At 37.1% G+C, this 14595-nt stretch overlaps 1 protein-coding gene across 39 annotated transcripts in view; it reads right to left on the bottom strand.

The window, feature by feature from the left end:
• Positions 1-14595, bottom strand: part of GTDC1 (glycosyltransferase like domain containing 1) — a 452114-nt gene that overhangs the window by 49088 nt on the left and 388431 nt on the right. For 37 of the 39 annotated variants that reach the window (XR_010118861.1, XR_010118863.1, XR_010118864.1 and 34 more), the window contains one exon: positions 9423-9532. The exons of the other annotated variants lie outside the window; for them this stretch is intronic. Coding sequence is in view for 33 of the 37 variants with exons in the window: in XM_063631327.1 (XP_063487397.1) it covers positions 9423-9532 (110 nt within the window). In the remaining 4 variants the exon portion in view is untranslated. The remainder of the gene's footprint in view (positions 1-9422; positions 9533-14595) is intronic. 39 annotated transcript variants of the gene reach the window in all.

Below are 14595 nucleotides of genomic sequence, written 5' to 3' on the forward strand. Positions count from 1 at the left end.
TCTGATAGGCATTGCAGGAAACACGAATATTAAAACAAGCAGGCCTTCCCCCATAGTCTTTTATTGGGGAAATATTATTTTGACCATACCACACTCCAAATCATGACCATATATAACTATAGGAACTCAAAACCAAGTATAGCAACTACATCCTAAGATCTCCCATCAACCCTAAATCTCATATGTATTTACAGGCTTTCAAAATTAAGGTCTGTTTCCAATTTCCCATTTGTATAGTAATGTCAATCTTTTCCATTAATTACTTTATTTTCCTGTGTCTTTCCCAAGTACACATTTCTCAAACTTTGAGGACAGCTTATGAAACTGACAGAGCATTTTCCCTCAGTGATGTTTCCATACTTGTAATTTTTGAGAACAATTCCTTGAGAGATGTTTTGGGAGCTGTATTCCAGAACTCATTATCTTCATGGTCTTCCCTGGTAGGGTGGATAAATGATCTTGCCTTAAGAGTTGCAATGAATCTTCTGGTTTCAGTAGAAAAGATTATTCTACTTACAGAAGCTGCAGGAGTAGACTTTAAGCCCAGGGACTGGCATGCCTGGGATTGATCCTAGAAAAAAGATGGATTCTCACAGGACCCATTGAGGAATGAGAGTTTGTTGTTACCAGTTACTTGCAGCTGGTGAATGTTCTGAGCATTTGGGAGGGAAGGGTATCAGCCCAGTTAATAAGCCTTTCCTGAGAGAGGAAAAGATGGCTTCACAGGTACTGAATGGGAACCTCATCCTTGTTAGGGTATCAATAAAAGCTGGGCCAGGGTAGCACTCCCACCAGGAGTGCTGCAGACTCCTCTTCTGTGGGGCTGTTTCAAAAGTTCTACTCTTCACCTACAAAGTGCCTTCCAGTCAGTTATACCATGGCCCTATTATGGCAGCCAAGTGACAAGTGATATATATATCACTACAGTGCAGCGTGATACATGCTTTGCAACTGATGGAATGAGTATAGATGCCATGAAACAATAGGAAGGAAAGAGAAGAAGAAGGTATAGAGTTGGGATTTTGCCAGGTAGAGAAAGGGTTTGACTGTGTCTACATGGGGAGGAAGAAAGGAATTTAAGCAACAAGTAACACAAGACATAGAGGTGGGCAAGGGCACAGCTGTATTCAGGAAATGGCAAAGATAACTGGAATTCATGAGGAACTAGCCTAGGGTGAGATTTTGAAGAACCTCCCCCGCTATAAAGGAAATTAAGTTCATCCTGCAGAAAGTCTGAGACAAACACTTATTATTGTTATACTATTATGATTATCTTCTTGGATGTTCTAGGTTTAGAAAGAACACTGATAATAGCAAGTGGATGAACTCAGTGTCAAGGTATCTAGAGTCTGGGAGACTAATCTGAAGCCTTTGTAGGAGTCAAGGGCCCAGAAGAAAAGGGCAAGAACTGGAAAAGAGGCAAGAGAATCAGAATGAGGCATGGAATCAAGAAAGAATAGGATCTTAGTCACCTGTTCACTATGGGACAGTAGAGAAGAGAATGAGGCAAGAACAACTTTTGTCATCTGTTTTTTTCCTTCTTGGAATTACTTCCATGGGATACATTCCCTGTGAAATGTCTGAGCCAAACAAAGGGTAGAGTAATATAGTTCAGGAAAAATAATGTACATCACCATCACCATACATGCAGATTTTGCCCCACAAGTGGGCTAGTCTTAGTTACAAGTCTTTACTTTTATTGTTTTGTTCAATGCAACTGCTTGGTCATAATTTTTTTTGTATTTACATGTATTTCATTACTGGTAAAATTAGAGAGTTTTCCCCCCTAAAATTTGATGTAGTATTTATTTCTTCTGATATTATCACCTCTTTTGTTTATGAGCTGTGTGACCTCGGGCAAGTTATTTAACTAAAGCCTTAGAGTGTCCTCACCCATACATAGGGGAAAGTAATTATACTTATTGAGGGGATTGTTGTGATACAAAATGAGATATCAGAGTAAAAGCCTAGCCCTGGCTTGGTGCAGAGTAAGAATTCAGTGGATTACTGTACTTATAATAATGTGTTGATGTTATTGCAAATCTTTACTTATAAATGTATAATTTGTTGTTTTATCATATAAATGTTATTTATTTTATTCAATTAATTGATTTCACTAGGAAAAAATACTCTGTTTTTGAGCTGGAATAAGTGTATCAGTAAATTGTGTTATCGTAAGTTTGTTGGCTCTTAAATGTATATACAAGTTGTATTTCTGCGTCTCCATTTCTGCCTAGTTTTTTTTTTTACTTTCATATTTTAAATCTGTACGGTACTCTTTGAAAAGTTGTCACTTCATACATGTTCTGAATTTGATAGGACATGTTTTCCTTCATGATTCTTTTGCTAGTTTGCCCTTTCATTTATTTATTTTGTTCAGATTTTAGAACCACTTTGTGAGGATATGTAAAGTAATATTCTGGCACCCTAATTGGAGCCTTGTTAAATTCATAAATTATCTTAAGAGATACCATAATTTCTATTTACCATGTATTCGTTTTCTGTCAGGAGCTTATATGCCTACCTGTAATTGAATCTTCCTTACTTTTCCCATTATGTTTTGTTGTTTTCTTTATTCCAGCAAAGGACTGGGAGACAGAAGCCTTCAGTTTGAATTTCAGATTCTTGAAAACCAACTTTCTCAATCATGTTCTCGGGAAAGTAACTATGTGTTCATTTCTAAGAATCACGTGAAGGTGGCTCTGTCTACTGAGAATCTACTTCAAATCCATGCTACTAAAATGGAGCTAATATGCATCATTTCCTCAGCTATAATTTGGGGAGGTTAATACTTGTTAAATCACTAGACTGCTATAAGGTTTGCCCATAAACATTGTAAATAATGTATTCAAAATTATTAAAATGTTACAACATAAAAAACAGTGTGATATAATAAAATGTAATTATATAAACATTTTTGTTTTCTCATGAGCCAGTAAGATTCCAGAGGGGAGGAACCATGTCTTCATCTCTTGGTATCCACAATACTTTACATGGTGCTAGACCATAACAGGAACTCGTAAGTAATTATATGTTAGGGAATGAATAATGATAAAAAAATTATAAGGAAAAGGAATAGGTTTAGGGAATGGTATGGTTTGGAGAAAAATGAGTTTATTCAATCTTACTAGTACATTAACTTCATCTCAATGTATTTATTTTCTGTTGTTTTTTTTGAGACAACAAGGTCTCTCTCTGCCACTGTGCCTGGCCTAATCTTCTTATAATTCAACATTTATTAATACATCCGTAGCTTTCCTTTTGCTAGGCTCTCCTTGTGACAAAATTTTACAACTTTATATTAATGTGATGTATGTTATTTGTGTCCTAGAACCTTTCTAGTATTTCCCCCTTAGTATAGCTGCTCTGCTGAAAATGAGACAGGAGCTGGGAGCTGAGTGAAGGAGAAGATGGAAGTGGAGGGAAATGTTATATAATTATCCAACATTTGACTCCAGAGCCAAGAACCAGAAATATGCCAAGATCATAGTAATAACCATTGTCATACCAGATACTAACCAGAAGCTTTCCATATACTGTTCTTAACCTCAAATTAAGGTGAAACAGAAAGACTTCTGTCTGCCAAAACCATAGTTCAGGTTTTTGGTTTCCTTGTAACCTTTCTGGCTGCCCTAATGTCTAAAGCTAAAACTCCTTTTCCCACCATGTCTGCAGCATGGAAAGAAGAATGCTTGTTTAAGTCTTTGGCAGTTCACAGAAAAGAATATTTTGTTTAGAATTACCATTTGTGGGAAATCATTAAGTACACAAACACATTCCACTTATTTGATATCTTAAGCATTTTGTTCTTCTTCTTCTTCTTTTTTTTTTTTTAAATAATCTCAAGGGCTAACAATGTGACCTTATCATGAGAATTGGCCAAAACTCAAATATTTGCATTGACGAGCTTCTAGGCTTTTTGGTTCATTTGTAATATGGAGTCTGATGCAGATGCTTTATGTAGCAGAATGACCTTTCCAATTTTCTGAATAAAAACAAAATGAACTTTTAAGGTACAGGATCATTCATGTCTCCTATGGATCCAAAATGCGTTAAAAACTCATTCCATGTACAAACTCTGGAGGCAAGTCCATGAGTCCTATAATAAAATCTGCATAGTAGTTTAGATAGCACTTTCCCTCAAATTATCTAATTGTGCTGAAATCCTCATTATAACTCACTGAAGCTGATAGGGCAGGTGATTTTATTATTATTTCCCTTTCCCATCTCCTCCTTTTTATTGCACAGATGGATGAACATGAGTTAACTTAGAAAGCTTCAAGAGACCCAGTCCCAAGCCTAGTTTGCTGAGTTCAATTCCCACAAATCAGAGTTTCTCAATCCAGGCACTATTGACATTTTAGGTTGGATAATTGTTTGCCGTGAGGGCTGTCTGGTGTACCACAGAATGTTTAGCAGCACCTCTGGCTTCTACCTACTAGACGCCAGGAGCACCACCCCATTGTGCAACAGTTGTGACAGCCAAAAATGTCTTCAGACATTGCCAAATGTCCCTGGAGGTGGAGGTGGGAATCTCCGGTTGAAAACCACTAAAAGCTTTTCAAAATGCCAAGTCACCTGTTAAGTGATAAGTAACTCCACTTCTACAGAGACTACCTCCACTTCCTATCTGCTGTGCTTCCAGGACATAGTTGCTAGATGTGTCTTCAGATACCAGCTAGTTGTTTCCAGCAAGAATATTACAGGCAATGAAATAGTTGTTTCTTATCCACAGGGGATGAATTGCAAGACCTCTATTGCATGCCTGAAACTGTAGGTAGTACTGAACCCTATGTATACTATGTTTTTTTTCCTATTCATTTCACATGAGTGGCCAGGAATTTCTCACCGTTATCAACTCCTGCTTTCTTACCTGTAAAACAGCGATGATTCTGTGAATTGCCCTGTAGAGCACAGGCTGAGCATTTGCCTTTGAGGTAGACTGACTGGGGGGGTTTCAGGCGAGTGACTTAACCTCCCTGTGCCTTACTTTTTTCAGCTGTAAATGGTAATTCCAACAGTGCCAATCCACAGGGCTATTGTGAAGACTACATAAGGCAATGCATAAAGGGCTAAGAACAGTGTCTAGCACATGCTATGCGCTCAAGAAATGTCAGTTCTATCATTTTTAAGGAACGTTCTATTAAGTGATGAACAAAGCACTGGAGTGGGACTATAAGTTTCAAATGTCACAGAACATGTCTACTTCATTCACCATTGCATCCTAAATGTCCAACAGTGCCTGGCACAAAGAACGTATTTTAAAAACATTTATTGAAAAAATATAGCAGTGACTAGGGCTGAGGAAAACTGACTCCCAGGTTCCACTCTGAACCCTGCCACTATTTACTGCCCATCTCACCCACTGCGCCCAGCAGTGAGGCCTTGGAAAAGCCACTGATTCTAGATCTCTCATCTCCTGTAAAATGAAGGGATGATGCAAAAGACCTATAAACTGTAGCACTATAAATTATAACCGACACTCTTAATTCTACTATACTTTTTAGGAAAAAGTTTACAAAAACTTTATAACGACCTAATTTTTGCTTGAAAACAATCCACAGTATAGAGACTCTAAAAAGTTGCTGAGTTATAGTTTTCAAAAGAAATTTAGTGATGATTGTTTGCTTCATCAGAAAGGGCAGTAAAACTTGGCACTAATGCCATCACTCAGTGGTGTGCCACTTTCCCCCCAAGAGTTCTGTAGAGAGGGAAAGAAAACAAAGCTGAAAACAGAGTAATCAATGGTCCTGCAGTGATATATTAAGCCTTTCTTGGTTGTCCAACCCTTCTGGCTTGTATGTGAAACAGAAATGCTTGACTCACTTACAGGCAATGTAATCAAAGTGACTTAAGCTTTCAGAGTCTGTTTCTCTACCTATAAAATGGGACAGGGTAATACCTACTCTCAATGGGAGTATCATGAGCACTATATAAAATAATCAGGCAAATGGCCAAGAAAGAAGCACACTTTCAATTAATGGAAGTTATTAATAGCATAATAATAATTGCAATTATTTACAAGAGAACCATATCCCTATAAATGTTAACAGCATTAAGAGTAATTCTTCTGGCTAGGTATCACATAGTATATAATTTTTGTTTTTTTTGAGACAGAGTCTCACTCTGTTGTCCAGGCTGGAATGCAATGGCATGATCTCGGCTCACTGCAACCTGTGCCTCCCAGGTTCAAGTGATTCTCCAGCCTCAGCCTCCCAAGTAGTGGGGATTACCCGCGTGCACTACAATGCCTGGCTAATTTTTGTATTTTCAGTGGAGATGGGGTTTCACCATGTTGGCCAGGCTGGTCTCGAGCTCCTGACCTCAGGTGATCCACCCACCTTGGCCTCCCAAGGTGCTGGGATTACAGGTGTGAGCCACTGCACCTGGCCAGAAGTGCTAACGTAGTACCCAAAGAGACATCAGACAAAGAAATGCATGCCAGCTGGGTAATCCTTTTTGTGGAAGCACTAGATAAGAGATTAGGAATGCTGAATGGTGAGCTGGGGAAAAATTAATGTTTAAAGTTAGAGAAACAGTTGGGTCAGAAAAAAAGAACATGAAAAAGCAGTATAGCTCAGTGGCTAAAGCACTACCTAGCTGAGTGGCCTATTTGTTTCTCCACCTGGGAAAAAATGGAGCTAGCAATACTGAACAAGATTGTTATAAAGGGTTAGAGAGTTAATATTCATGAACAGCTTAGAACAACACCTGGAATACAGTAAATGCTATCTAAGAACCTGTTACATAAACTAGAGGGGTGACAATAATGGCTGAAGTGACACAGAATGGCCTGTTAGGAAGCCTTTGTTGTAGAGACCAGCAAAGCGGCCTTCTAAGGGCACAACCTGGAAAGCTACTAGCTCTTTCATCCATTCCACACCCAGGCTCCTCCTCTGTGCAAGGGGAAGTGCCATGGCTGTGAAGAGTCAATTCACATTTGAAATGGTAGAGATGAACCAGTGGCTGAGGCAGAAAAAAATCTCTGTTGATACTGGGAGTAACAGAAGCACGTGTATAGACAATATGCTCTCTCTTCCTGTGGGCTTCCACAGTACTCCCTGTGTATTTCACAGCATCCCAGTTAGACAGAGATCCCTGAGGGGGAAACTGAGTGCTGTTCACTGTGGAATCCCCCCTCCGCAGTGCTAAGTATGTGTGGAAGTGAAGCCAAAGTGAGCATAATTCCTCACCTGTAATTACTGAGCACTAAGTACTTGGACCCCTAACTGCTCCACACCCTATTTTCAACCCTCCATATTGCTCTAAATAGCTCAAGGTCAATGTGTCAATGTGTGGGAGAGGAGAGACGTAATCCCAGAACTTAGGCTTTTGAGTAAGAACCAAGTCTTCTTTGTAGTGGTGGCCTGAAAGTACGCAGTGGTAATACCGGCTAAGAAGCCTTCTGATGGGGGGAATTTCCTCCAGCATCGTTTCTCAGTCCATCCACAAACACCTCAAAGCTGGTACAAACAAAACTGAACTTATGAGCTTTGCAAATGAGCTGATCTTTTCTTTCCTTCCTTTTCTATAGCCACCCATCTATCAAATTCTCTTCTGTGCTTTCCTTGAGAACATCCCTCTCATACAGCCCTCTCACTAATCTCTGCCAGCACCTTACAGGATCACACTGGGATTACTACCAGAGGGTCTTACTGTGATTCTGTCTACATATCATTGCAAGACACAGCTTTCTAAAATGCACGTTTCATCATATTTCTTTCCTGTTCAAGATCTAGGCTCCCTATTCCTTACCTTTACCCAATCTACTTTGGTTATCAAGCTCCTCCATATTTGGGCCCTACCCTACCTGTGTAATGCACATACCAACTTACTTACTAAGGTCTGCACGTAGAATCTCCTGTTCTGTTTAATGACCTCACAGCACTCATCATTGAAGTTTTTCTCTTATTTAATCACATTTTCTAAAATGTTGGCTTCTTGTGCTTTGCCCATGTTGTTTCCCCTTTTGGAATAACTTAATCCTTTTCTGGCTATTCAAGTACCAGCCCTTCAATTAACACTGGAAACCACCTGTGAGGCTTAGATAATGTATAATTATATTACCTTGTGTTTCACCCTCTGTTGCCTATGTGTAGGCACAAGTGTTCCCTTCTCAAAAAAAAAAAAATTATAAATTTCTTGAGAGCAGGGAGTTTGCATTATTTTTACTTATTTGTCCAATAAATATTCACTGAGCTCCACTGTTGTGTCAACCACTGCAATGGGCTTTGGGGTACAATGATGAACACGACAGATACAGTCCCTGTCCTCACAGCATTTACATTCCAGTGTGTATGGGCCATGTGTGCTTCTGTGCATATGCGTGAAAGAGATGAAAAAATTTACACATAGATAAATTAAAAACTGAGGTTAAGTACCATGAAGACGAAGTATGGGGTGCTGAGAAATCATGACAAAGCTTCACAGCGAAAGAAAATGCCCCTGAGCTGAGATCAGAAGGATAAAATAGAAATAAACAGGCAAACGTCCAAAGGTCTCAAGAAGCCTGGTGTCTTAGGGGAACTGGGAAAAGGTCAGTATCCACAGCTGCAGAGGGCAGAAGATGAGCCATATGAGACAAGGCTACTGAGAAGCAGGCTGGGTATATATAGTTCCTGACACTGTACTAGAATCGAGAAGCACTTGCTAAGTGAAAGTAAACTTTAGGTGTTCCTTAGGAGTCATAATGCACAATGGCAAAAGTTATTTCTGAAATATTATTGCTTGTACATTTTATTTTTCAAATAATGCTGAACACCCAAAGCTTAAAAAACATGCATACTTGTATAACTTGTGTGCTTATGAATCTTCATTTTACTGACCCAAATGTGACCAGTGAGGATGCAGGGTGAAGGAAATGGCCCTTTGAAAAGGCTCCATGTGGCATTAATAAGAGAGGATCTGCTGCTATCAGCTTCCGATTTTTGTCTTTCTCAAGTTCAATAAACAAGGCATGGACCAATGACAACTATGACATGGACTATAGTCCATTCCACATTACAAGTTAGATGCCAAAATGCTTTACATAGGCCACCTAACAGATGGTAATATATTTCAGCCAAAACCAATGTGAGCAGGATTCAATCCAGTGACCCCAGAGGTGAGAGGTTGTATATCCAATTACAAATTCCCACTTTCCTTAAGTGTTAAGATGCCTAAAGCAATATATTTTATTTATATCAAGATGCATTGTATAAACTATATTTGATCAAAGAGATGACTTCACGTTCTCAACTTAAATCAAAGAATGCTTACTTATTTTTTTTTAATTGAATCAGACTTTAATGCCATCGTATAATCTTTTGGTTAACAGTGCTCATCTTGGTTATTCTAACAAAGGGAAACATGGAAATTAATACTTACGTTGTAGAGCTTATGTCATCTATAAAAATACACATTAGAAAATTCAACAGAGGTACCTGGGACATCTGTGAAGGTTTCTCCAAGGATAGACACGTGGAAATTGAGTCCTAAGTCTTTAAGACGCATTAATACCTTAAAAAAGCTTTCCGGATCTTTATCATGCTCCCTGGAAATAAACACACAAAATACAACTTGTGTTACCTTAGGGCATGTGTTAGGAAAAGTGGTTTCACTTCCTACAGTATCAATTTTTTTTCATGGTCTGTTGCTGGCTGGGGAGCCTCTGGTATCCAAGCAGAGATTTCTTCCTATAACCTCACACTATAGCATCAGCAGTGTTTTCATGTCCACAAACTTGTCTCTTATGATCTGAACCTAGTCCTATTGAAGTTTTAAGGCTCTGCAGCCTTAAAGGAGAAATCTGCCTTTTCACATCTTAAGGCTGGACTACAGAAAGTATAGTGTATTTACTCTTCCCTAAAATGGTTAATTTTCTACTTAACAAAGGTTAAAAATAAACTTTTTTCTTAAATGTAAGAAAAGACCAATCTTCAAAGGCTGACTCTCCAATGATCATGAGAATGTACCAAAGATGCTTTTCATTTCCATAGGTCTGAATACCTTCCTCTCACATTTACTGAGCTCCTTTGTGCCCACAAGGAACGCACAATTTAGGGAGATTAGAGACCCTCTCACTAATCTCTCATTTTAAATAATTGAATGGAGAATTATAAATACATCAAAAGGAGGTAGGTCTGGGTCTATGTCCGCTGAGTATTAACTTAGGAGTGGAGTTATGCACATATAAAAGAATAGTAATAAAGATAATTCTTTCATTTAGCAGAGGCTTTGGAACACATGGATTATTTTTTGTTTCTTTAGCTTGTCAGTCTTCTTTGTAAATGACAGAATGAGAGGCTAAAGGACAATAACATTTTTTAAAATTCTACAATTAAATCACATCAAAATGAAATGAGTTTTTTTTTAACATCCTAAGGTGTGAATATTTCAGTATTTCTTGCATTTAATTACACTGTTTTAAATTTATTTCAGACAGATGTGGACCAGATGTCTTCAAAATATTTGGTTTTTATTTATAATTCAGAATTTTAGCTTCTTTTTTACATTATGGAAAAATAGTTATATATCAGCAATTGAATTTCTCATTTACTAATTACGTAAAATAAATCTGTAAATTGATCAAACTGCTATATGAAATATGAAAATTACATCATTCAGGAAATCTCATGAAAAATGACATCTGCAACCCTAAATGTGTTAATTCACAATTCAGTCAATATTTTCAGTATCATGAATTAAAACAAATGTATCTTCTAATTAACATTTTAAAACAGCATTTATAATCTTATGAAATTGTAATATCTCATAGAATTAGAGTTCTATAACCATTTAAGTTCTATATCTCTCAGTTTGATTTAGTTCAAATAATAAAGAATGCAATGGTGAAATGTTCATTGCTTTTTAAGATGATGTGTTTTACATACATGTACCATTGGGAAGTTTCTGGATAGTTCTCATAGGTATTACTGCTACGGGCAAGAACAAAGACTCAAAACATTTGAAAGTAAAGAATATGCCATACGCCATCTTCAGCCATATCAATCAAATTGCTGCCACCTAATCTATACAATGTTCTTTTAGTCTGATTCTCTAGGAAATACTTAGATGAAAAGATTGGAAACTATATAATACATTTTAAAATGGTAGTATCACCATAGGGAAATCTAGCTATTCAGTTCTCTAAATTTTTCATTTTGAGTTCCAAAATTTTGGCTATGGATACCTAAGAGATCTTATATTTTAAATATGGCTGCTTTATTTTTATTTTTATTTTTGGTATTAAAGTAAAAGTAGATGAGGTTTGGAGTTGGGAGGAGGTTTAATCGGGTAGACCTGTAGTTCTTACAAGATTCCAATGTGAATATTTTCAAAGCAGCAGGCTTTATAAACCTCAATTTTCAGTGTTTTTATACAAGATAAATGCATTACAATCCTGCTGTATTCTTTAGCTATTTCCTATAGGTGTACAAAAGCTTTCATATTCAATAGTTACTCTGCATAAGAACACAAAAGAGATTTGTGTGAATCCCCTCTTTTTGTTTAAACTGTAATATATGGCCAAATGCAAGGTGAGATTTTTTCATTCCCAAAGTTATCCCTCAGAAAAAGAGGCATTTTATACTAAAGTCCTTATAAAGTCTCTCATAATACCAGGCACTCTCTCAATTATTTTATTTTAAACAAAGTACTGTTTAGGGAACATGGATTAGCCTGAAACAACTGATGAGAGTTTTGGATGGTTTTAGCAATCATTCACTTGATGGGACTGGTAAAAACAGAAGCAAAGGAATTTAACATTGAGTTGGTAATTATTTTAGGAGACATGACCTAACAATTCTAAGTGCTGGATGTTGCTGAAAACAAGTATTTTAAAGATCACTAAAAAAAGTGCTGGATAAGGCCGGGCGCGGTGGCTCACGCTTGTAATCCCAGCACTTTGGGAGGCCGAGACGGGCGGATCACGAGGTCAGGAGATCGAGACCACGGTGAAACCCCGTCTCTACTAAAAAAAAAATACAAAAAAAATTAGCCGGGCGTGGTGGCGGGCGCCTGTAGTCCCAGCTACTCGGAGAGGCTGAGGCAGGAGAATGGCGTGAACCCAGGAGGCGGAGCTTGCAGTGAGCCGAGATTGCGCCACTGCACTCCAGCCTGGGCGACAGAGCGAGACTCCGTCTCTAAAAAAAAAAAAAAAAAAAAAAAAAAAAAAAAAAAAAAAAAGTGCTGGATGTTGCTGAAAATAAGTATTTTAAAGACCACTAAAAAAAGTAAGTTAAGTGGTTACTGGAGATAAGTAATAAGTGGGTATTTTTTTTCTTTTTTTATAGTTGGGGAAAAGATTTCCATCATACACAGTTTCACAAAGTCCTGTACCCCAAGCTACTCAGACTCAATTCCAGATGACAGATGGTGAAAACAGGCCAGCTGCCTGAAGAGGTGCCACCATTATGAAGTCAAGAATGCATGGAAGGGGGAATTGGACCAAAACTCCTTCATGAAATGTAAGAGTGGGAAAAGAGCAATACTTCTAAAAATTCTTACTTACAGTATGCATTTAAAGTATTATATATGTCTAAATTACTAAATTACATATTATAAATATACAAGTTTATTTCATCTATGTCATGCAAACTTTAATATAATCAATTTAGTTGAAAAAAATTTGGGGTTTTCTTTTTAGAAAAACGAGAAATTGCCTAATATTCAATTATTAAAGATGTACACAAATATTTGGCTACAGCCATATATTAAGGCACAGATGATATTCAATGGCAGAGCTCAATATATTTTGTTTAGTAAAGAACTCATTCTAGCTATCTAATGGATCATCCATAGATTTTACCCCAGAGCCTATGACATTAATGCACCCATTTAGCATACTATGTGAATTTGTCTTAAATTCCTTTCTAGAAAATTTAATGTGAAACTCTCATACATATGATTTTAAAATAAAGCATTAAATATATAGAATGTAGGATTTAAAGATAATATACTGAGTGCCCCTTTCTGCTAACAGCTATCAATATTAAACATACGTCAATAGTATGCCCCATTCACTACAACCATATCTGTAGATTAATGGGCTCCTAAACACTCTTATTCTCATCCACTGCTAGTAGGAATATAAATTGAAACAATCTTTTAAAGGGCAATTTGATAATGTAAATAATAAGCCTTAAAATATAAATAACTTTTACCCAAGTAGTTGCAATTTAGGAAAGTTATTCTATAAAATAATTAAAGATGTGCACAGAAATTCAGCTAGAGTATGTTCATAGCAGCATTGTTTATAATGGCAACCATCTGTAAATGACCTAATGGAATGATAAGTAAATGTATTTTGACACACATATATGATGCAATACCATGCAGCCATTAAAAAATGTTGCACAAATATACTTCTTGAAGTAGAAAAATATTCAAGAAATACTGTAAAGTAAAAGAGGGATGACACAGTGGCATGATCTGTGTGATCTGTTTTTCTAAGACAAATGAATGTGTATGTCTAGGAAAGTTTGGGATAGGTATAGAAAAAGTTAATGGAAATTATCTTTAGGGGTTGTTATGTTTCTTTTTTGCATGTTTTCTATTATTTCTTTAATAAACATTTTTATAGAAATCATTTTAATGCTTTTAAGAAATTGTCCATCACTAATATTCCACCATAAAATTACTAGATTTTTTGCTTAACTTTGTAACATTTTCAGTATTTACAGCAGCATAATTCCCCCTTTCCTATAATCCCTATACATTTGACAGCTGCCAGTCAAGACAATTTAAGTCTTCACAAAATATTCCAGAAGATAAGTCAGGGTCCAAGCTTCCCAACAATTTCCATAGTCTTGCGTAGGTAAGAATGAAACAGTCTGGCTGGGAATTCATTCCTCCGCACCACCACTATGGCAGAAGAGACCAGCGCAGAAATATTTCAAGCTTACTGGAAGCAGTAGACACAGCAAGAACAGCTTTTATTCCCAAATATTATTCAGAACATTTGAAAAGCATAAACTGTTTCCATGTGTTTTTTATTCCTATATCTGTTCTCTCTCTCTGTTGCCTTTCCAGTTTAGTTTCTTAGAGCTAAATTTCTTCTTATTCGTCACGTAACATTCATTCAGTAAATATTTATTGAGGATTTCTAAGATCTCCGTACTTGTCACTTACACTGAACTGTTATCCTTTCCTATTTTTCCACATAACTTTATACTTATTGATTACAATCTCTTTAGTTTCTTCCCTTGCTTGGGCAGAACACTGGTTCTTTGTGAATGCTATAGTGTTCCCAGGAGCATGCCACTCTGGCTTGAGAGCTCCAACAGGAAAGGATAAATGTTACTTGGTTTGTTTACTACTAAGGACCCAGTACCTAGCTAAGTAGTGGTAGATAATACTTGTGTTCATCAGTATCCACTCATTCTCTCTTTCTGAGCACACAGAAGACTCCATCTTCATCTTCTTCCAGTAGTATAAGGACATTGGACTACTTCTGGCCAATGGATTTATGTATGCCACTTTCAGACAAAAGTATCTAAGAGCAGTTCTGGCTACATCTTTCTCTGCTGTGGTGGACCTTAAGACGTCTTGTGTTAAGAGGATTAATTTTAAAGAGTGATGCAGTCTGGGTTGCCACATGGAGGAGAGTTGCCCTGT

Source organism: Symphalangus syndactylus, chromosome 22 (genome assembly GCF_028878055.3).
Source record: "Symphalangus syndactylus isolate Jambi chromosome 22, NHGRI_mSymSyn1-v2.1_pri, whole genome shotgun sequence".
In the NCBI taxonomy this organism is placed as follows: Eukaryota; Metazoa; Chordata; class Mammalia; order Primates; family Hylobatidae; genus Symphalangus; species Symphalangus syndactylus.